The sequence below is a fragment of the Halyomorpha halys genome, unplaced genomic scaffold (genome assembly GCF_000696795.3).
Source record: "Halyomorpha halys isolate HHAL.00 unplaced genomic scaffold, Hhal_1.1 Scaffold237.1, whole genome shotgun sequence".
In the NCBI taxonomy this organism is placed as follows: Eukaryota; Metazoa; Arthropoda; class Insecta; order Hemiptera; family Pentatomidae; genus Halyomorpha; species Halyomorpha halys.
In genome coordinates, this window is record NW_027112495.1 from 1,160,187 (window position 1) to 1,184,864 (window position 24,678).

The following is a 24,678-nucleotide window of genomic DNA, read 5'->3' on the forward strand; positions in this document are numbered from 1 at the left end:
ATTTAGAAAAACAAGAATAAAAGATATTACAAGAAAAGGGCTTCTGAAATGCAGAAAAAAGTGAAAAAAAGTATTATGAGGATTTTATAATGTTCAAAATGTTTCGATATGTAAGGGAGATGCAGTCTTTATCAACTTTATGATTGACGGAATTCTTTGTCAAATTATTTTGTATACTGTACCAATAAAATGAAGTTAGGACAAAGTGTATTACCTAGTTTATTCATATTTTAAACACTACCTGGCACTCAAAGTGGAAAAAATGTATGGTGGTGACCCTGATAGTCCAATCTCAGGAGTCTTCCCTACACTTGGCGGAGGGAGACATACTTTTTTTTCCTCTCCTAAAGTAAGCCTTCATGTTGTTCTCCAGGCTACAAACAATCTATCCTCATTCCTGAGTTAATATACTTTTTGGCTATTTGTAGAGATCTTCTTTCTCTCTAAGTAATTGCTCACTAGATCCTGAATTATACGTGCCTTGCCAGGCCTGACTGGGCCTTTCCGTTTATGGGGACTTTGGAAGGTTTCCCCTTTCTCTTTGGTCTTTTCATTTATAGGATGATTTTAGCTTCTCTGCTGTCAGGCCCGGTTTCTTTATCAGCATTTTGCTTTCCCCATCATTAATTTGGGGTTATTTGCCTCTGGTAACAATTTTATGTTACCACCGTTCAGTCTCAATTCTTTACTTCCTTCCTTACTCCCTCCATTTATATTGGTAACACCTTTTGTGTAAGAAATTCCATAAAATGGGTGGTTTTTAGAAAACTTTTTTCCCAGTCAGTCTATTACTTTTTATGTCCTCGAGGTCTGGCAGCAGACTAAGCTCTGAGAAGGATATCTAAGGTGGGAATGATCTTCGAGAACGTATCGACGTAGGTTCTTCCTGAATGTTTCGAACACGATCAAAATGTGAAGGATGAGAAATTAACACTTTCGGAATGTGGTACCATGGAAGCATAAAGTAGCTTCTATTAACCTAAAAAGAGTTGAAAATGCAAGCGGTGTGTTTTTACATCAAAATGCCAGATAGTAAGTGTGGTACTCGTATTATTAGCATTATAACTATTTATTTATACATCCATAATATTAAATAAAGGCATTTATAAAACAAGTACTATGTATGTAATTCTGGACCAATTGGATGTCTGTTTCGAGGAAGCCTCAGACTACGTGGAAAAATTCTGGCCAATTTAAATTCAAATCTTCAATCCTGGACTTAAGAAGGGAAAGAGTCTGGACTCTGTGTAGGGTGGGAATTGTGAGGGCTGGCAAGGCGCTTCCACTCTAAGAGTTACAAAGGAGAAAGATAAAAAAGAAGACGAAAGGTATATCTATTTCCACTTAGCAAGCAATGACAGCACCAACTGTGAATTAACATAAATATATAATATACATTATATATTTTAATATAAAAAAGGAAAATTATGAATTACTGCAAAATATCTGTTAAATTATAAATACATTTTTTAAATAAACTTAAAAAAAATTAAAACTTGATAACTTCTTTTAAAATGTTCCTAGAGGTATTATCACTATTACATGAGACAGCTCATATTTCCAATATTAGCAATCTCTGAAAGAATATCAGTTATGACTAAGTGCTGATAGACAAAGATTGCTGTTTTAACTTTCCTAATACCAAGCAATATCAAGTTCTTAATAACAATGAAGTTATAATTTGGATAGGGTCAGGAATATTTTTTGTCTGGTATTTATGGTATGGTGGTTTTCCCTAATTGCTTACTCAAATGGCACGAATTTTTATTATTAGTAAAATGAACTGTCAAATTCATAGGCTTGGGTTGAAATATAAAATTAAATATAATCTGCTTGGGTTGACATAAAATAAAATAATTTTTTAAAAACTAGTTTTATGTTTACTTGTTTATGTAAAAAAAGTGTATTTAATTACTCAGCTGAATTAAATTGAGTTAAGTTTTAATATAATATATACATTAAAATTTAATATATACAATTTTCGAATTAATGCTTATAATAGTTCATCTTTACAAAATTATTGTTAATATTTAACTGCGTGTTATTATTGTATAATAATAAAGATGAATCTTTAGGTCATTATTATCTAAACAACAATGTTCATACTTGAAATTAAAACAGCATGTTCACAATTATTATAAACATAAAAATTCAGTTTTTTTAGATAACAAAAGAAACACACAAGTTCTTCATTATTAATTAATTGTTAGGAATTGATCATATGGCGAGAGGTTTCAAATGGATTTGCCACTAAAACAAATGTAAAATAATGAAACATTAAATGAATTATAAATAAAAATTGATTTAAAAGAAATAAAGTAGAGAAATAAAAATGTTGATAACAATTTCGACAGTGGCAAACCCATTTCAAATACTCTCTTTGCTAACGTCAACTATTGCCGCTGAAGACGTTAATAATCTTACCACCAAAATATTTTGATGATGCACCAAAAAGTGCTTAGTAAGGACTATTTTCGGAAGAGTTCATGCCAAAATAAATGGAAAAATGTTAATTTTTCCTAAATTGGAAAAAATGTTTTGTTTTCCGGCAAAAATGTTAGGTACTCTGTATTTATCTTACTAAGACACCAAAATAATAGCAAATTATCTTATTATATTATACGTATCATTTATAAATTAATTGTATAATGTTACATATCATTATTAAATTATCCTACTTAGATAAAACAAACATAATAGTGAAAAGTATAATTTGACACGTGAACAAAATGAAGAACAGAAAGTATTGTCAACATGTGTGTACTTAAAAATTGTAATAGTAATAACAGTTTAATTTTTCTGTTCAAATATTTTAAATAGTTACAGAAGCAATGTATCGTCAACTTAATTAACCTTTATAAACTTAGTTCTTGCTTAGTATAAAATATAAGAAATATATTTATTGTTATATGAACTCAACGGATTATCTACAACCGATTAAGAATATCTTCATCACTACATTACCTTTATTTTTTAATTTCATTGACAATTAACTTTAATTCATGGTGCAGTAGCAGTTCCAGCATCACCAATTAAAGTAAATAGTGAATGAAATTAAAAAATAAAAGTAAAGTAGTGATGAAAATATTCTTAATTGGCGGTTGATACGATAGGACAATAAAATTACAAACTCTACTGGCTTTCTTCATTTTATTAGATTTAGCTTTAAAAATATTCAAAAAGATAAAAAATGTAGTAATATTGATAAGGATAATAAGAAAAATATAATAAAAGAGTTAAAAAAATAAAAAATTTTTTGTTACGTCGTAATTTTTGTGGTTTATGCCATGGGCTATTGGAAGTTAAATTGTAAGGTTAGGGGTTAGTAACATCTAGTGGCATTATAACTCTCGCAAAACCTAAATTCGGCGTGTTAGAAACTACGAGAATCAATTAAAATTCCAACGATAATAATAAAAAAATACATTATCTTCACTCATTTAAAAATAATTAAACAAATAAAGATGAAATTAAGTAGTCAGAACATTTTAGTTTATCAAAAATTTTAACAGTAATACAGATTTGATTTTTCTGTTCAAATATTTTAAATGTGTTGTATAAATTACCTTGTCTGCAGGTTAACTCATAAAAAGATTATAAAGAGATATCCAAATTATCACAATTATAATAATAAAATGCGTCTGTACCCCTTAACGAAAGAGTTAAGACTGATTTGAAGTGGAGGGGGGTGCCAGTTCAGAGAAGTGAAGGGGTAATTGGGGAAGGGGTAGAGAAGAGAGAAGGGGTAACGGGAAGGTTATTTACTACAGGACAGACACTCCGTTAGCTAGTCCGGTCGTTAGTCCGGTTTATTTATTTTTTTTTTAAAATAATATTCAATAAGAAAAAAATTAATTCTTGAAAGGAAAATAACTTTAGAATAAAGAAGATGCTTTAATAATAACTTGACACTTTGGTGATGAAGCTAAGGCTGGAGTAAGCTATACTTAGTTTTGCGGTGGGTCACCTATTCAAAATAAATCTAGAAATTTGTTAATGTGATAGTTTATTAAATAAACAATATTTCGTTTTAAGAATAGCCTGATTTGTTTATTTTTTCTGGAACTGTCCAGCAGAAACAAAATAGAACGAGAGCAGTAATCATTAAAAAATTAAAAATAATTAATCTAAATATCTATTATTTAAGATACTACTAAATATCAGTCAAAAAGACTAAGTAAAAAATTTCATGAACCAAACTAAGTCCACCTTTGTTAATATATAATTATGTTTTAATAACAATGTTTTATTCTATATCTAGTTCTGGAATTAAAATGGTGGTTTTTCAACTCATGATTCATTTATCAGAAAACAACTAACAAAATGTAGATAAATTTAGACTTCATTTGATATTACTAGTAATAAAGTAGTATTGTATAAAGAATAACAAATGGAGTTTCTGTGGTTTTTTAATACAAAGTATTTTTTTTTTCTAAAACAGAAATAGAAAAGAAGTAAATGCATTATATGAAAGAGAAATATAATTCAAACTGAGCGCTACTTTTTTTTCTACCATGGGTACTTGAAGGTATTAGTGAAATACTCTTATTGAGGTGTTTGTTCTGTTGAAACTCTGACTACAATATCTGGAGGTGAGGGGCCTCCGCAAGATGATTTGTTGTGAACAGATAGATAATTAAATAAATAAAGTATAACATAATAATAAGAAAGAAGGAATGAAGTGAAGAAAGAAAACGATAGGGGGCAGGTGAGAAAAAGTATCTACTGATATAATCGTTCACGATTTATTGAAATGTTTGATCACAATATTACCTTAACACTACAAAATCTAACCTAATCTTGTCAATAATAATCCTGGTCTATTAACTGTTAATTTTCATAGGTTTTGTACTCAAAAATTTATTGAGGCTACAATGTGTTGCCAGATTGTAAAAATCAGATGTGTTTGTAACGGGTCAGATGGGGCCATGGTGTCTTCCACCAGGAAACCGTGGGCAGCAGTATGAGCAGAGCGTTTGCGCGATTGAATAATATTGCATATTAACTTATTGTTATGTCTCGATCTATAAATAATTATCCAAGATTATGAATATTAATGTAACTTTTTATCGATCAAACTACAAAACAGAAATGATATGTTACACCATAAATAAATAGTAATATTATATGCCTCTCGATATCAATATTCGATATGTATGCACCAGGTTACAATCTTCTTCAGGGAGTTCTCAGCTTCCAGAATTCCCTCCTTCGGCGAATAGTCAGAGGAACCACACTCCAACGGGCCAGGAATAAGGTAATCCGTGAGGAGCTCCAATTCCCTTCTGTGCCGGAATACATAGGACGTAGACACATCAACTTCTTTGATGGGCTGAAAGCCTGTGCCAATCCCCTATTCCGAGAAATCGCCCCTCCCCCAAGACCTGGGAGGTGGCAAAGCACAGTCCCCTTGGTCGGCGTCCTCGCCGAGGGAAGGACTTTGGGCTCTGCAGCTTGAAGTCATCACACCATCACCACCAGCCGGAATGTCCCTCACATTCTTTGTAAGCCCCCGGCTATAGAGCCACAAAATATAAAAACTGCCTTCAGCGGACCATGTTTTGGTAATCTTATAATGCCGTAAGGCAAAACAAGAAAAATCGTAAATAAATCTATTATATATTATTTTTATTGTAATTATAATCCGTATTGTATATATATTTATTAATAAATGAGGTTTTGAAAATAAAAAAATTCAGGGAGATCTCACGTCAGTGAGTTGGTCTCTTCCTCTTCTACGTGAATCCTTCCGGCTACTCCTGACATGTCTAAAGATGAAGCTCTTGGGCATTGTAAACACTCACTTCAATGTTCAACTTTATTAGCTCTTCTATAATCCTTTGATAAGCCACTTTGGCTTGGTTTAGCGCCTTTCAAGGATTGAGTCTGCTACTTGTCATCTGCGAAAGCATTTTAGCATTACGCTTCAACATTGTTAGAAGTGTACATAGAAAACAATATTTTTGAAGATACCGTGCTTGAGGAACTCCACAAGTGTTTTGAAAACTTTTAGCCGAACTTCACTATCATAAAAATTTAACTGAGAAATGATTTCAGAAACACTAAATTACAGCTGCTCAGGATATTCAAAATAGACAAATTAGACTGTACAAGATGGCATCAAAGGCCTTTGAGCAATCTACCGATATCAGTGTCGTGGGAGCTTTCCAATTGAAATTGCGATTCACCTCGTTCTATATTTTCATTGAAGGTTACCGCATGGCGATTGTAGATAAATGTGCTTGAAAACTTGTATTTTGACATAACTTTTCGTACAAGTTTGGGCGTAATTAAGAATGAATTTTAAAATATTTTTACTAGATAAAGGAGAAAACTTATTGGGTTGTTCCCCCAATGTTACGTACCCTGGTTGCAGTAGCGGAAATAACGTGGCACATTTCTATAATTTAGAAAACATCGTATCCTCATTTGAAAAAAATATACTAAATGACAATCCTTCTTTTGGAAAGCGGTTTTAGTAATTTTTTAACATGGTATCCTATCGCATCCCGGTGCTCGATTTCTGTAGGTTCTGCGAAGATTCGATATTAGATTTTTTTTAGGTATAATAAAATGTAATTTTTTTATTGTCCTTGCATTTGGCAGTATTTTTGGTTTTCTGTACGCCTTCGTAATATTCTGCTAACTTTGTTATTTGTTATTTCGCAATAAGTACATTTTTGAGGTTTTCCAAAACTAGCGATAGTCACCATGACCAGTTCTATACATGTTTTTCATATTGTTAACAAGTAACGGATCTGTTATCAGTTATTTTCGTTGTATCGTTGTATTTTTTTCGGTACCGTGTATTTTCCCAGTGTTTTACGAGTTGCATAATATGTTCCGGTGGGGGGGGGGGAGGAGCATAAATATGGTGGTAATGGTAATAATCTTTGGAATAGCCACGTTTGAGGCTTCTCTAATAATTTTAGAGAAGAATGCTTTTTGCTTTCTTTGATATCTTCTCCTGATGAGCATTAGAATTAGAATCTATGGTTCAGGAACTTAGGTTAAAACATTGACATTAAACGTATTTTACGGTTTAGAATTACACACTTTTTCATAACCTTGATGATCTATTCGCCTTAACGAAACCCAAGAATTTCCACTTGACGCTAATAGCTTCTGTATTTTTTTTTATTATAAGTGCAGATAAAACAATTAAATATCAATTAATTAGCTAAAGGGACCGATTGACACACAAAGATAACGGTACGTTTTTGTATATACTTTTCGACATTAAGTATAGTAAGAATATCGTTTGTCGTGATTTATTTTACGGTTCACCTTGGCAGATTAAAGTAATGCCATAAATTAATTTATGGATGGTATGTTTGTGACCGCTCTAAAATGTTGTTGTGCGATATTATTTAAGTGATTTCTTTATTAAAAATCTTTTTACCATATTACATGATTGAAATAAAAGCTCATGATTTCCGAGAAGAGTTTTTAAGGAGTATTATTAGGTATTGTGTGTGAAATACCACGTCATTCAATTAAATATAACACTTTGGACCTACAATCTGTTCAAGACACGTGTTATGTTAATCTATAGTTTTTCGACAGTTTGTTGCTTGTTTATATATGCCAATGTTTTCACAAAAAATAAACAAGCAGCGTTACGTTACATGATATCGAATGGCGATTACTTATTCGTGAACTTAAAATCAAATATTCATGGAATTTCGTTTTTTATAAACCGACTGTTTCCCTGGCGGTACGATAGGAGGCGCCGCGCAGTATGGTAGGGCAGACAAAGATGCCTAAAAGTGAAAATGGGTTTTATATTCCAAGTTCTTAAAATCAAAAAACCTACCTATATCCTAGATCTCCTCACTCTTCGTTCATCCATCCACTCATTAAACACCAGATCCCAACCGATTTATTTATATATGCCCTCCTATAGAACCGCCTTCTTTAGCAAATCCTTCGTTGTACGTGCAGCCTCCTTCTGGAATTCTCTTCCATCTCCATTCGCCAGTCCTCATCCATTCTTTCCTTTATACAACACCTTCCTCACATTCCCCCACTTATTTAACATTATAAACACCAGTTACACCAATATCCCAATGTAATTTTCATTTTACTTACTAGAAACTTGTAAATGCTTGCCGGATAAAAATCTTAATATATGAACCATGTATTTATTCTTAGGGGACATATGTTCCAGAATAAAATTATTTTTTCATTTCATTTCAAGATCCATTTATGTTGGCTTCTAATATATATATGGACCTGTCCCCGCGTGTGAAATGAAAGGTATCATAAATATCGGCTGGTATGGTAGATGATAATGATTATTAGAAGTACTACTAGGTAATATATAAGTATTTCGTCCTAGAATTTTATCAGATACTCATTAATTTAATTACCCGAATATCATGTGTCTTTATAAATGTTAAATCAAAAGTAAATCAATTCAATGTATTGGAAGATTATTGATGATTGACCGTGTGTGTAGATGAATGGAATATGATCCGGGTGCGGTCAACAAAAACTCAAATAGTAAATAATCATACTATTTTTATTGAGTCAACGTTTCGCCCCACGTTGCAGGGCTTCGTCAGGGCTAAAAAAAACAATTTAAGAACCGCATTTCCCAGCACAAAACTTCCATCAACTCCTTAATCCACTTGCATCTAAATTATCAGAACACGCATTAAACCAGAATCACACTTTTAATTTCGACAATCCTTCCATTCTTGCCACTGTCCCCAACCACACCAAACGTCTCATCTCGGAGTCCATTTACGTAAATTTAACTGAGAATTCCGTCAATCATAATGTTGATAAAGACTGCATCTCCCTTACATATCGACACATTTTGAACATAATAAAACCCTCATAATTCTTCTTTTCACTTCGTTCTGCATTTCAGAAGCCCACTTTCTTATCATATCTTTTGTTATAAATTCTCACCATTTATTTAATTAATTTTATATTTACTATCCTTCCTGTTTCATTTATATTACCTTCTTAAGTGTACTTATATTAATTACTTTATTATTAATTTTCTATTATAATTTACACTTCACTGTATCCCCACTAATTTGGTATATTGTCTTTCTTAATCACATACACATATTGTATCCCATTATTTTATACTTTATTTCTCCTTTGTTTTTCTATGTATGAGTTGTTTTTTTTTTTTAATATCTCTTCTCCCCCTCTGTTATGTATTTTACCATTTATTGTTTACCTAATTTAAATATTTACTTTAAAATTATTTCCGTTATTGTAGTTTGCTAACTACCATCCCCACTCCTCCCAACACAAACGTATGGATGAAGCACAAGTACTTGCCCAAACTCTCTCTCTGATTTGTGCCCAAAAGCCGACTCTTGGCTAGACGGAAACTAAATTAGACCGACCAGCAATTTGTACCAGCCAATACAAATTACCCATATACACACTTGCTTAGAAGAATGAATTTGAATCATATCAATCAACTTGAAGAATAAATTCTAGCCATAATTTGCCGGAGAAAATATAGTTGAGCTCCTTAACAGAGACAATGACATGTCTAAAAATGCTATTTGTTTGTTTGTCTTTATTTTTATGATGACAAATAAGAATTTACCTCATATATAGTAGAATATAAAGCACCATCAATCCTTTCAAAAATTAGTGTTAAAAAAAAAAATTAAGTATACATTATTCGGAAATAACCAGGAAAATAATTGCCTAATCTGATTGCCACTTCTGACCTAAAAGAACTTTTTGTCGAATCCGAGGACAGTTTAGCTATTTTTCTAATCTAGATACTTTTGAGAAACTCCTAAAACTTTCAGCTGTAATAGAATAGAATTTTTGTTGTATTGTATACGTCTTCCTCCGTCTTAACTTCTGGACCCTAAATTTGTGAATTTAATATATTTTTGAGAGTTAAATCACAAACGATTCTCAAATAAAGTATTCAAAAATTGCCTTGAGATGGGTTTATTTTGAAAAGTATATTTTTTCCAAGTAATGTTCCAGATTGTAGCGAGATGTATGATTCTTTAATAGATCATATTACTAGTTAATGGAAATATTTTGTCTCCTGTTTTTAGCTAAGATTTTGCCTTGTCAACATTCACAGATGAAATCGAATGAAAGAGCCCAACGTATGAAATTTCAACATGAAGTAATTAGAGCTAGACTCACTATTATTTGGCATTTTGCCAATAAATGTATTTATGTCAAATATTAGGAATGGTATTTTTTTTTGAGCCTTTTATCACTTGACTAAGAGTAAACTTCCCAAAATTTACATTCAACTTTTTCATTACCGATTGCGAACATTTATAGCCAATATCTGCATAATTAAAAAAAAAAAAAAGTGACGACTTTATTACTTACCGATCTATCTTTTTCTTGTGGCATTTTCGAAGATTAGGTTCGTAGCGCTGAAGGAGGAAAGACACACTGATATAGAACAATCTGAGCTTGTCAATGGTTTGCGTCATCGTGCGTGCAAACTGTAACCACTCTAAAACCATTTTCGCTTGTGTCTATTCATCGCTTCGGTTTAAGCTAATACCTATTTCAAAAACGTGATAGTCATGTTGTGCAAGAATCTACTGTTTGCCCAAGAGTGATTGACTATTTACTGTCTTGAATTAAGGATTTTCATTGAGTATAGACCAAACTGCTGATGTAAAAATGCCCCTAGTCATTATGAGATTGTTGCAAGTTTTTCGTTAAATAGATAATCCCTAAAAGCGGTAAAAAATGCTTCGTAATCATTATAAAAAATAAATAAAATGGGTTTAACCAATTTATGATGTCATCTGCCAGATGCGTCCTTAAGCAAGATTGTGAGCACTTCAGGATTTAGAGGTCCTCTTGATTAGAGATAGGGCTATTCGAACTTTTTTCCGATTAGCTTTAAGTTAGAAACAATACACTGGTTAATTTATTAATATTTATTTTAATATTTGAGAAATAACAGACATTGAAAAGAAAAATTAAAAATTTACAAGAGGTCCTTTTTTCATTTTTTTTTTAATGAATAAATTCAACAATTACATCTTGAAAATCTATTTATGTGAATGCATCAGTTTCTTTCTACTTCAGTGATAAACTCATCTATCTTGAACCTAATCGTAATTTTCAGTTCATTCTTGTTTTGTGTAAAATTATTAATTACAGCAGTGCTAAAGTGAGATGTGAAAATTCATTTTTTATTGTATACATGTTGCTCTGTGGCAAACGGTGAATATATCGATTGTAGTTCTCTAACCGTTATGTACTTGGTGTGACAGCCAGTTGTCAAGTAAGTTGTCACCAAGGCTTAGTTGTGTGTGTTGTGTTGTTTGTTCTCACTACAGTAACAACGTTTCAAGTTATTTAACCGTAACTAATAAAACAGTAAAAACATATTATTTGTGTTCTCCACTCCCGCGTTCAACAAGGAGTAAGAAATGTTAGTATAAGAGCCCAAGAGGAGAAAAAAGGCAGTTATCTCACCCCAATTTTTGATCACTTAATTGAAAACTAGGTATAATTACTAGTCAAAATTGACAAGTCTGCCAAGTATAGGTAGAGGGAATAAAAAATGGCCGCTGTTTCAAAGCGATAAAAAAATCTAATTTTTTATTGGGAGCTCTACAAAAGTAGGAACAACACAAGGAAACCTAAGATAACTTCATTTAAAGAAGAGTAAATTTGCTAAAATATGAGCCCTAATAGAGTTATTTGCGTTAAATAGTTTTCGAGATATAGCTTTTTAAAAAGTAAAAATGTATGGAACGTACCGAAAGATCAGTAGTTAGTGAATTTATTTTGAAAAAATTATATCTCAAAATCCATTTGACGTACAGATGTCTATTAGCACTCAAATTAAAGCTAGTTTAATGAGCTATAAAGTAGTTTATGATGTTTATCTTCGTAGGAGTAATAGTTTACATGAAATTCGCTAAAATAATTTGATTTACAGTTGTTCGACATTTTAAGAAATTTTGCTTTTTAAAAAGCTATATCTCGAGAACTATTGGACGTAAATAGCTCTTTTAAGGCTAATATTTTAGCAAATTTAATCTTCTTTAAATAATGTTCTCTTAGATTTTCTAGTGTTGTTGGTAGTTTTTAAGTATTCCATATGGAGCTTCGAATGAAAAATTAATGTTTTTTTAAGGTTTTGAAACAGCCGCCATTTTTTATTTCCCCTACCTACCTTGGCAGACATCAATTTTTACTAGTAATTATACATAGTTTTCATTAAAGTAATCAAAAATTGGAGTGAGATAACTACCTTTTTTTCTTCCCAGCTCTTGTACTATATGATGCTCAGTGGATGAATGCACTGGAAAGAACATCTTCTAAAGGGACCATACATTTCTCACTTCATAATAAAGAGTGTCTGTCGCAACTTCTAAAAGCGCACACTGCGATCGTGAACACAAACACCTAAACTAGTTACAGTCTGTTTTGTTTGTTGATAAATAACCGGAATTGGTCAATGCTTGGTTTACCAATGATGTAGTAGTTAGTAGGGCCCTTGGATCGTGGGACTCTGGGAGTTAGTGTTAAGATTGTCCTCTCTTTTGCTTTTGTATTCTTCGATCTTCATAATGTGCGATATATAAGGGCTTATGAAATCTTTAATAGTATGTCATTTTGTTTCAGAATGGTGGATCATAATGTCCAGTTTCGAGAATTATTCTTGGTTGAACTATGACTGGTGCCAAATCTAAAAAAAAAAATAACTGGTTGTGTCATGAGTTTGTGAAAAATGGGCACTTACTAAGGTAAAAAAAATAATAAAGTATGGAAAAGAAAAATACTCAGAAGAATATTTGGACCTGTCTTTAATTAAAGAAACTGGAGGTTCAGATAGAATGATGAACTTAGAATAAATATTCAAGAAAACAGCTCTGGTTTCCTTCGTTGGAAAGAACCAGTTGAGGTGGCTAGAATATGTTGAGCGGACGCCTGTGGGTTGGGCATCCTCGAATTTCTTTAAAAAGTTGAAGGTATATCTTGAAAAGGAAGAACAGGAGGGCATCCACGCTTAAGCTAGAAAGACAACATTGAAAAATAGTGTAAAAAAATGGGAATCCGAGGATGGAGTAGGCTTGACCTGGAAAGAGAAAAGTTTAATGAGATTCTAAGAATATTTTTCCATAATCATTCTGATTGATCATTAATAATTATAAATTAAGTAAGTTTTAGTTGTAAATATTAAAAAATAATGCTATATTATAATACGAATATTTTGTGGCACATCTGACAATTTTTATTTTGCGTTTGAGGTTGTACATAGATTATACCGTCGGTTGGAGTTAATTTGCAACTACTTTAATATCTTTAGGAAAGTCTGTAGAAAGACCTCAGTAAAGAATGGAACCCTTGGCTACAGTACTATCTTTGGGAACACGTGCAATTCTAAGTAAAATGAACACTGTTTTTAACGGTTATTGAGCAGCTAATTAGTTTGATAAAGAGAATAATTAGAGAGTTTTATGTATGCATTTTTCGCTGATAAATCAAAAGATTGACCCACCCTCTTCTGCTCTGGAAGGAGAAAAATTGTTTTTCTTCATATCTCGGAAACTGTTTTTTTTTTATAGCGGACACTACTTACGCATTTTTTTTTTTTTTTTTAAATCTTTATTCGAAAGGTGAATCATATTTTAAAATTTAAGTTATTAATTTATGTTTTCTGAGATCGACATTTTCACCATAATTATATTCTATGGGCTTTGCAAATTCTCTTTGGCACAAATATTACCAGGGGTTCTGTGATTCCGATCCGAGAATGTTTTTTTAAAAAAGGTCCCTAAAACAGTCCTACCAAACATATCAAAGCATTTACAATCTTAAATTTTCATGGGTGTAGGATGGGGGAGAAATTGACAATTCTTCATGTAGGTTTACCTTTATGAAACGACAGTAAAGCCAAGTATAGATGTTCATGTTGATCGTATTGGTATAATACTTCTGTTTATGAGACAATTTTGAAATCTGATTATTCGAAATGTGGAGCGGTTACTGAGAAAATGAAGAGGGGACTGCAAATTCTAAAATAATTGCCAAACAAGCTTTCTGTTTATTATGAATCATTTATATGAATGAAACATTGCACAAGATTTTTATTGTTTGACATCTCATTTAGAATTAAGGGTCAGTCGAACTGATATTAATTATTGTTTCTTAATAATATAATTATAATTATATTTTACCTTTATGATGTAAATATTATTCCTGATTGCTAGGTCAAGAATGCTACTTATTTAATGGGGAAAGAAAACAACTCTTGAAAAATAACAAAATGCTTACCAATATGTCATTATTTTTTAATATATGAAGAAGATGGCCAGGGTTGCAGTTCTTCATATTTTAAATTATACGGCCAACTATTTATGTATATAAATAATGTTTTTATTTTATTGCTAGTTTAATTTAATTACTCATGAGCTGATATTCCTTGTGGTATAAAATACAAGAAAATAAATTACTACAACTTATTTTTCAAGAAACGGGATCTTTGATAACACTATTTATTACATGTCAGTAAATTGTACATCTATCTTCCAAGAAAGAGACAGTAGTTACTGTATTGAATAGTGAAAAGTAAAGAGGATTAGGACTAAATTATAGGTTAGGTAAAACCACTAGTTGAACTAGCAAACATTTTAAGAATTTCATGCATTTCGGCTAAGAAAGTTGTTGAAATTACTTTTCTCTCATCTGTTGCCATTGGAGGTTCTTCATTTCCCTTATTTAATACAAAAATTAAAGGTTAAGCAATTTTATTAATTTTAGCTTATTTATAAAATATAATTTTTACCTTTATTTATCCTATTAATTATTCTAGAGATTTAATATGTTACTAAATTAATATTAATAGTATGTTTCAATACATTTGTTGGAATTCCTTTGTTCATAATATCTTTAAAGCTTTATTTTAAAATTCAAAGTTATAATATATTTTTTTGATGAACGTGCTACTTAAATTGTCTTGTTTATTTGATATCTGTATTCAGTGAACAAATGTTCTCAGATTCCAAAAAGAAAAAAAAATTGATCTGGTACCACATTTGGTTATTATTTTTTTTTAATTGTGGATAATGTAAAACATAACAAAGAAGGTGAAAAATATAAAACTTTCATCTTCTAAATAATTGAAATTTATCATTTATTGAACATTAACACTTTATAAACTCATAAGGAGGCAATGTCTCATTTTTTTTTTTTTTTAGTATGTTTATAAAGTATTAATTTTCAATAGATAAATGTTAATAATTCAGAAAATGAAACTTTTTCATTTTTCACTCCTTATTTAATGTTCTATATTATCCAAATAAAAAAAACAAAATGTTTGTCAAAATAGTGGTACAATACAGAAATAAAAAATAATTTAATTTACAAAACAACAAGATTTTTTTTGTACCTGAATGCAGTTCTACCATTCATTATTATTACTGCCTTTGTAATTTTTTTTTTTCATATTTCAAAATTGTATATTAAGATACCAAAAATTGGTTAAAATTGATATGGTGAGTTTAAGAAATGTAACCATATACATTCTGTACATATATACTGATTATTAAGAAAATATTTTTATTAAATGTGATAAATGTAAATAAGGCTTTAATTAGTTCATTTTATGTTTTAGTTATTGATTGTAATATTTAGATTTCAATTTTAGATCTATGAATATCTGTTCACGTAAGGCTAAAAAAAAGTTAGACTAATCACCAAAAGTTTTACATGAAAATTTATTTACCAACTTGAGTTTAAAAAAAAAATTATTCACACATTCAATTGATAATTTTTATTGTTTTGCTTAACTAGAACAAAATAAAATTTATTATTTTTTTTAACCTGAATTATTAATAGTTTTAATAATAATATTATTGTAATAATAAAATTAAAATCATAGCAATTACTTTTATTGAAAGAAGTTGAAAAATTGATCTTTAGGATTTTTTTTAAAAATAGTTATCCATAAAATTAATTTTCTTGATTTAGAATTTTTTCGATTGGAAACTGAACATAATGGCCAAATCATATATACAGTGGCCTTGGGAAAAGGAAAATATTACAGAAATCTGGAAGTGGCCAATCATATTCTGGCTAAACATTTATGGATGGTGGGCTGAGGAAGCGTCAAGTACTTTCTGGAGAAAATGGTTGTCTAGGCTTCGTGTCATATGTTTCATCAATGCCTCGGCTTGTTTTTGGAGCATGATTTTTGCTATCATCGTTAAATTTTCTCAAGGCGACATAATGGTAAATCTGTTCTCAGTCTTTGGAGCTGGTCCTGGCGTTGTTGGTACATTCAAAATTGTTCAGTGTATCCGCCACAGAAAACCATTAAAGAAAGCCATGGACCTTCTGGATGGTAAATTCATTTTATAATTTTTATATTGATAATTTAATCTTAATTATATTTTTTTAAATTTTTGTTATAAAATTATACAGAAATACAAAGAATGTTGAATGAATTAGCAACAATTTCATGTCCCAATTAACTATAAGGTAATTGTATTTATGAATTATTCCATTTTATTAATATGTTTAAGTTATAAATTAATGAACATTTTGGTTTATAACCAGAATATAAAAGCTGTTGTAGCTAATAATCATTTGATAAGTAGTAGTGGTTAAACTAATAGGTAAACTAGTGGTTAGAAATTCAATAAGTCAGTCTTATATCTTTAATTTGAACACCACAAATCAGATAATTTTGTTCTAGTAAATACAGTTCTTAAAAATAAATAAAATTACCACTTTTGTTTACATAGTAGTGCTATTAGAGAGTATTAATTTCATAAAATAAAAACATGACTAATAACAATAAACAAAAAAACCTGTACCACTACAACCTATAGGTTCAATAATTTGTAAGGAGAGACTGTAGCCAAGGAAGTTAATAATGCATCACTTTAGCAACCTCACAACTGCAGCAGTATTGAATCCAGGTTCGAATGCAGTCTTTTATTATTATTGTTATTGTTATTGAAGGGGTTGACTTTTATTTCATGGTGGCCCTAGGGAATGAGAATTGACCCGCACTATTAGGTTGATTACCTGTAGATAAACTCCCATATATCAGAAACGACCAGGTAGGAGATAATACAAAAAATTAATCTATATGGAAGTATAGTTTCTATGCCAATGGTTGTTCAAGGAGAGGTTTTGTTTTTACTCTGATTAAGGGTAATTAGAGTAAAAAAAAATCCATAATTAATGTAAACTTATTTAGTTGCTGTATGATAATAATTCAGTTATTTACTTAATATATGGTAAAAAGTTGAAAAAAAATAAATAAAAAAAAAGGTGAACAAACCATACTTTGCTCATTATAAAAAGTTTTTTTATGAAGTATTTATTAGAGTGCTACCAATGGGTAGTTACTCTACACGCCTGTAACACTCCATTTTAACTAAGATCAAATTTACTAAATGTATTATATAATATACAGTTGGAAATTTCAATAAAGATATTTTTAAAAAAATGAATTATTTAAGAGCTAAATAACAGTAATGCAAAAAATAACTAAATGTGTTACTAATAAATACTAAATACTATAAATTACAGCATTGTTTTTTGATAATTAGTTTTTTTTTTTTAAGGCAATCCAGAGTTAAGGTTAGGCCAGATGTTTGCCTAACCTTCACTCTGGATTGCCTTAAAAAACAAAAAAAAAAAGACTAATTATCAAATAAACACTGCTGTAATTTATGTTATTTAGTTATGTTATGTGGTATCTACAGGTGACCAACCTATTTTAACCATGGTGGGGGGTCAAGTTTTTCATTTTGTGGGACCACCACTTAATGAAAAAAGTCAATGCCCCAGGCCGGATTTGAACTGGCGCCACCCACAGATTAAATTCCCTATTTTATTGTTATTGTAGTTATTTTACTTTCAATTATTGGATTGTTATAAAAAATCAAACATTGGTGTGTATAGGCAATCATCACCGTTGCTGTGAATTGCTTAAATTCAAAAAGAAAATATTAATTAAAATTCAAACATTTAATATTTTATGTATTTATAAGATAAAATATGGATATTATTTGTATTTTTTAAATATTTAGGTACTGTTTAATGTATTACAATTTACATGACTAATTAATCACGAGCTTATTCATGTTCAACAACAAATAAAAGTTTAGAAAAGATCATTTTTGTTGCTCATAATCATCAAAGTAATTATTAAGATTTCTTTTTAATCTTTACTTTGTAGTTATAAATGAAAAAAAAGCCCAAACACAAAACAAACAGGTTCATAGAGAATATAAGCTGATTAATAATAACTTGGATTGTGATGGATGTAGTTTCTTTATTAATCATAAATATTAAGAATAATAGATATCTTGTAGAAGTAGTTTTTTTTTTTTTCCAGTCATGATGAGTGAAATTGATGAGCCAGAATTGGAACCAATCGTTCGCAATGGGATGAAAAGATGTTGGATAGCATTCTTTCTCTGCCTTTTCTTTGGTTCTTGCATCAGCTTGCACTGGCTGAGTCGACCCTTGATCATACTCTTATTCTATGGAGAAAGAACACGTATTATTGATACTTGGCCTGTTTTGGATGATGATTGGTTCCAGTGGTCTATAACATTCTTGTTTCAGGGAACCAATGTCTGCCTTTGTGGGCACACATTCTACATTTTTGATAATGTTTATTTTTGTATATCCGAGTCCTTGTTATGTCAGCTTAGAGTTCTCAAATACCGCCTCACTCACCTTAAACTTGATGGTAGTGTTGGGTCAGATGCAGCATTAGAGATATGTATCAAACAACACACTCAAATTCTAAAGTAAGTTATCATAATCAAGCTGAGTTAATAATTGGTTTTTAGTATTTTTTGGTGTAAATTTCGAAACATTTTAATGATTTATTCGCAATATGATACATCAGTGTTCATCTTAGATATTTGCTACCTCCTGATAATTATATCATGAGCAGGGCTGCCTTTACCGAAGTGGAAGTCCTAGGCACTTAAGGATAAGGGGACCCTCCAGATCATAGATGAAGCCTTTCAAATTATTTTAGGAACAACTTTAGGTTATCAACAAAATTAAACAACATATTAGCTAATATCATTACTTATTTAATATTTGAAATGTGATAAATTTAAACAAAAAGTTCAAACATTTACCTGAGATACTTTCATTGATTTTTTTTACCCTAAAAATCATGAATTTCTTTTTCCAAGGCTATATACCACTTTACTTTGTGTCCTCATTTTTTATGCTTTAAGTTGTAATGAAATGAAATAGCCTTTTATTTATGTAATAAATTAAAATCATTATAAAATTCAATATAAACATTTAAAGAAGATAGAAGAAAAAAAAATTTACATATAAATAATAGTTGACAAAACATTAACTTCTATCGATTTTCTTTCCATCTTTCTGTATCCTTTCCTGCATAGGCCTTCCCTTTCGGGAGTAATAGTCAGCACTTCCCGGGGTGTCCAGAGGTATAGTCAGTGACCACACTTGGCATCACAAGTGACCACTGAGGTAATGGAACTATTGAAGACCTGACTTTTAAGGTCAATACTTGTTTTTCCCTTCTTTATATGCCTAAGGGACCAAAACTTTTCCAACCGAGTGTCAATCACCTCTGAACCTCTTTTGCTCCTCTATCAGTGAATGATATTAACTGACCCAGGTAAATATATTCTTCAACATAAATATATGCCAACTTATGGTTGTTAATTTCATACTCCTCTTTTATGCCATTTGTCATAAGTTTCATCTTCTGGTAGTTCAGATAAAGACCAACCTCTTCACACAATGCCAGAAGCCGCTTTATCATTTCTCTCAGTTGTTCCATGCCTTTTGCAAAGAGCACAATATCTTCTGCAAAACGTAGGTTGCTCAGCCATTTTCCATTTATTTTGATGCCTACTTCTTTCCATGCAAGATGCCAGAACACCATCTCCAACACAAAAAACAAACAAAATTGGGGATAGCGGATCACCCTGTTGCACACCTCTCTCGATATCAAAGCTTTGTCCTTTCTTTTCAGTCATAATATATGCTGTCATCTCCTTATAAAACTCTGTTATTATCTTAATATATTTGTTCTCTATTCCTATTAATCTTAGTATCTTAAATATTTCTGAATGTATAATACCGTCAAAAGCCTTCCTAAAGTCAAGAAAACAAAGATATAGAGAGAAGTTATATTCATTTGCTTTCTTGATGATTTGGTTTACAGTCTGAATGTGGTCCAATGTTGAAAATCCCTTCCTAAAACCTGCTTGTTCTTCTTCAACACATTCCATTATTCTTTTTTGTTAGCCGTTGTTTGAGAACACTGGTGAAAACTTTTGGCATAGGGACTTTAAACAGAGGGAGATAGGCCGATAATTCTCTATATCATGCTTTAAGTTGTAATAAAGTAATGTTTTTTTGTTTTTTTATACATTGACTTCGAACAGTAGTTCTTAATATAACAAAATATCCCCCACTCCCACTTCGTTGACTCTCTTGATTGAGAATTGACCAACTCCATGTGAATTGGATTGTTTCATGTAAATCACTTGAAAATATGATTCTTTCAGACGGCTCTTTGATTTGATTCCCATTTCAGCTTTCCATCTCTAGCTAAAATCAGTAAATTGAAATTTATCACCAAATTACAACAGTGGTTTTAATTTTTAAAAGATATTTACTGTACTTTCTTAACAATTACATTCATTCATAGGGTATGTGATAAGCTCAAGTTTGCCTCTGAGGGAGTAATCATCTTCCAGTGCATTAACACCGCCATTATGCTTTGCACTGGAATTTTTATCTTAACATTGGTAAATATTTTTTGTTAAATGGTATAAACCAATTATCAAAGAAGTCATAATTATCAATTATCATTTTGATTTATTTTTTAGATGGAACACATTAACTTTAATGTTTTATTGAATTTAGGAGAGATTACTCTTGTTATTATTATAATTTTATATTTTTATTGTTGGTACAGCAATGAAATAACATTCCAGGTAATTTATTTATTTAATTTAGAATTTTAAACTAAACTTTTAACCCACAGTGTGACAGATAGGTCTGTGTGAACTGCCAAAGTAATATGTATAATTTAGTACTAGCACCAATTTGATAAGTGAGGTAGTTATTTTTTAACTTTTATCTTGATTAAAAAAAACTCAAAAAACCAAGAAAATCATCAGCAGCGTATAATTATGGGGCAAAAGAATACAGTATGCCCCTTACCATTCAATATTTCATTTGTTTTATTTTTGCCAATAATAATGATAGTAGTCTAAGGAGTATAAAATATACTCTCAAGTAGCTTTAACGTGAGATAGTGCCCTTCTTAAGGCAGGGAGAGCTATATTACCGTTTCTTTTTTAATACAGCTATAGTCAGCTGTTAGAGCAATAAGGACCACTCCTAGAGAGATGATATATAATAATAGACTAACACAGAACTTTGAGAAACTCAGAGGGTGGGCTCTCCCTCCTCACAGTGAAACAATTGAGATATACTACTAAATATTACTACTAATATACTACTTGATATACTCTTACATTTTATTTCTTATTAGCATTTACTTACTGCAATTTATGTAGGAAAATTTCCAATGTTTCTACTTATATAATTAATATGCTTATTTGGGTTTTATTGGTAGTGTTCTGAATTGGCTACTTATGCTTACATGATGGACTGGACAGATGGCACATTTGATCAGAAGAAAAAACTTCTCAATTTGATGACTATGCCAATGCATCCAGTAATATTTGGTGGAATTGTTGAAATAAATTTGAATACTTTCATAAATGTAATTATTTTTATATTTACCTATTATATCTCTGATGTTTTTTTTTTCAGGGATTAGTTAGCATAAAAATGATAAAGCCGATACTAATAAGTGTCATCCCAAAAGTTAGGTCTCCTATTTTTTTACAGATATAAAATTCTGTTTATTTTCTACAATATTTATGTAATTTTAAAGTTTGAACAAATGCTAACGTAACGTTATCACTTCAATTGATACATTTTTTATGACACTATGACAGTTCTTGCACACTCATGTCATCTTCTACCTTATAGTGACAGCTAAATGGTTCCAAAGGTTGGATCTGGATATAAAAATTCCATCAAATTCAATCTGTCAATATTATTTTTCTGTGATATAAATATCCTCAAATTGTTTTATTAATTGAAAATTCCTTAATAATAATTCCCTGTTTAGGTAATGAAGACTGCATTTTCATATTACAATTTTTTGGCTGCTGCCGATGCAGGAGGCGATCATGCGAAGTAAATATATTTACTTAATGAATTATTATTTTTCCTTGTAGAACTATCTTTTTCTTCAATGTTCAATGTAGTATTATAATAAATCTAATTCAAGTGATATTGGAGTGATGTGATTCTTTATAAAAATACAATCTCTTTAATTTTATTTTCCCTTTCTTATCCATTCTATTATTATTATTTTAAAACTTTATTAATATGTTATACATTACTGACACTACTTTTTATTATCATTCATTGCATAAATGACCTTTCAGACCATGTTTATATAATTCATAAAAATGTTGAAAAAATCACTAGATTGATAACATAAAACTGTACAATAAAAGGGAGATGATCCAGCTATGGTCAAAAAACAACTCAAACAGTACAAAACATATTTAATAAGAGCCAAAAATTCGCTCCACTTTACAGAGCTTCATCAGAGCTAAAATCAATGTGCAATATGCAAGAACAAAATATGTGATAAATATAGATAAAAAATATTAAAAGAAGATATAAAATATTAAAATATGAAATATGTAAAAATGAGCAAAGTACATTAAAGAAACATAGATAAGATGCACAAAGATAAATAAAAAAGGAATACAATAATAAATGTTACAAATAGAATGAACGGGTGGAGTAATAAGAAATAGAATAATAATAGGTAGGAAAAATAAAACCAAAAATTGTAGAACTAAAAGATGGAAAATAAAAGAAGTAAGGCAAGAGTAAATAAATCAAGGGGCAAGATAAAGAATGAGAAAAAGGAACATGAAGAACAAACCAGGACACCAAGCTTATATATAGAAAGAAAGCCAAACAAATAAAAAGACAAAGGAGAAATAAGGTCAGCAATATGATTTTAATACTTTAAGAAATCAACATGCTATTCTAAAGACATCTCGTCTCAACTATCGTTTTATAGAATACCTATGTAATTTTTTTTCTGAATTTAAGAATTGGATGAAGTATTAATTTTATTATTTTTAAAATGGTATAAAGTGTTTTTCTAGTTATTATATATTGATCACTAGTTATTATAGCTTAAGTGAGCACATGTAGGTTTCAGAAATCACCGTACTTTTATTTAACACAGCTAATTCATTGTGTTTTATCAAAATACTTCTCAGATATTAATTAAATAGAATGATCTTTAAAGGTTTGGTTTAAAATAGTACAATAAGTCTCAATCATTTTCATTCCAAAACAGTTGGAAATTTTGAAACAAAAATCTAATCGTTTTAGTTCTTAGTAGATTTACAACACATTTATACTAAATGGCTCATATATCAGAATATTTTTAAAGACAAACTGCGAAATAATCAATATTATTTATTTTTTTCATAATCCAGAAGGGTGTAAGGAGGACATAATTTTTCTTCGGTGATAATTTTTTCATTACTGATTTTGCAGTTTTTCCTTTGAGTGGACTTGTAAGTTTTAAATGTGCTCTTAATTAAGATGATGATAAAATAATTTATTTAAATGATAAAATACAGATCTTTATTACTTGTGCTAAAATTTTTTTAAGTTAATATAAAGAAAGAGTTATAAATCACTATTACGGAGTAAGTGCAAATAAATAATGTATGTATAATAATTACAAATAATATGTGTAAAATTACATATTATTTGTAGTATGAAGGAGATAAAGAGAATATAATGTTTTTTCTATTTTTATTCAAATGTTTTTAATTTGTGATTTTTCAGTTTTTTCTTTGGATGGATTTGTAAGTTTTATTTATTTCTAATAAAGATCATACTTCAGATAAAAGATACAATACACATATTTCTTATGTGATGAACAATGTGTAAGTTAATATAAATTAATGATTAGAAATCACTATTATGTGGTATGTACAGTTAAGTAACATATCCATACTAATTTGATATAATATATGTACAATTATTTGTAATGCAATTAACGTTAAATTGTTGGAATAAAAGGGTGAGCTTTATTTCATATAACAAAATTAATTAAACATGATCTTCTTTCTAGTTATTGGTAAAATATTTTATTTTAGTTAATAAAATTTCAGTTGATGGCTATAATTATATTGACTAAACATAAAAAATAATTAGATTTATCAAATAGTTAAAACTTATAAGCTTGTGAAAAGTTGATGTATTGACTATAGCAAGTAGGAAAAAATAAACCTGAAACATCAGTGTCAAGTATGTTACGAAACAATATATTATATACAAATGAACGGAAGTTTTTAATGTTGGTAACCTAATTTATTGTTAATTAAACATCGTCCTAATACACATCTCATGAAGATGTTGCCAAAAGTATATGTAAAGAATATTTGACTTAAAATAAATTATTAAGTATTTGCTATTTTACATAAAAAACATAACCTATAAGTAATATTTTATTACACATTTTTCCCAGTTATAAGCATTAAAGGTTCCAAAGTGTTCTGATTTAAATTTTGGTTTGTATTGATTAAATATGAAACTAGT

At 29.9% G+C, this 24,678-nt stretch overlaps 2 protein-coding genes across 3 annotated transcripts in view; one reads left to right on the forward strand and one right to left on the reverse strand.

Annotated features, from left to right (window-relative positions):
• Positions 1–10,423, reverse strand: part of LOC106679977 (glutathione hydrolase 1 proenzyme) — a 134,779-nt gene extending 124,356 nt beyond the window's left edge. Inside the window, exon 1 of one of the 2 annotated variants that reach the window (XM_014419400.3) lies at positions 10,342–10,423. In XM_014419400.3, coding sequence (XP_014274886.1) covers positions 10,342–10,365 — 24 coding nt within the window. In that variant the 5' untranslated portion in view covers positions 10,366–10,423. Of the gene's footprint in view, positions 1–3,566; positions 3,649–10,341 lie in introns of those variants that run through there. The other variant, XM_014419404.3, reaches the window with a different exon arrangement.
• A 4,078-nt stretch (positions 10,424–14,501) lies between these two features.
• Positions 14,502–22,327, forward strand: LOC106679982 (odorant receptor 10). The gene is made up of 7 exons (XM_014419413.3): positions 14,502–14,724; positions 15,958–16,330; positions 18,341–18,761; positions 20,663–20,762; positions 20,844–20,951; positions 21,599–21,748; positions 22,163–22,327. Exons 2-7 carry the CDS (start codon positions 15,985–15,987, stop codon positions 22,232–22,234), a joined length of 1,197 nt encoding a protein of 398 aa, XP_014274899.1. The 5' UTR covers positions 14,502–14,724; positions 15,958–15,984; the 3' UTR covers positions 22,235–22,327.
• Positions 22,328–24,678: the final 2,351 nt, after the last annotated feature.

Coding starts and splice junctions, on each gene's coding strand:
- LOC106679982 (XM_014419413.3), top strand. CDS start 15,985: ATGGCCAAATCATATATACAGTGGCCTTGGGAAAAGGAAAATATTACA. Junction 20,952..21,598: donor GCAATGAAATAACATTCCAG/GTAATTTATTTA, acceptor TTTTATTGGTAG/TGTTCTGAATTGGCTACTTA. Junction 21,749..22,162: donor ATTTGAATACTTTCATAAAT/GTAATTATTTTT, acceptor TTCCCTGTTTAG/GTAATGAAGACTGCATTTTC.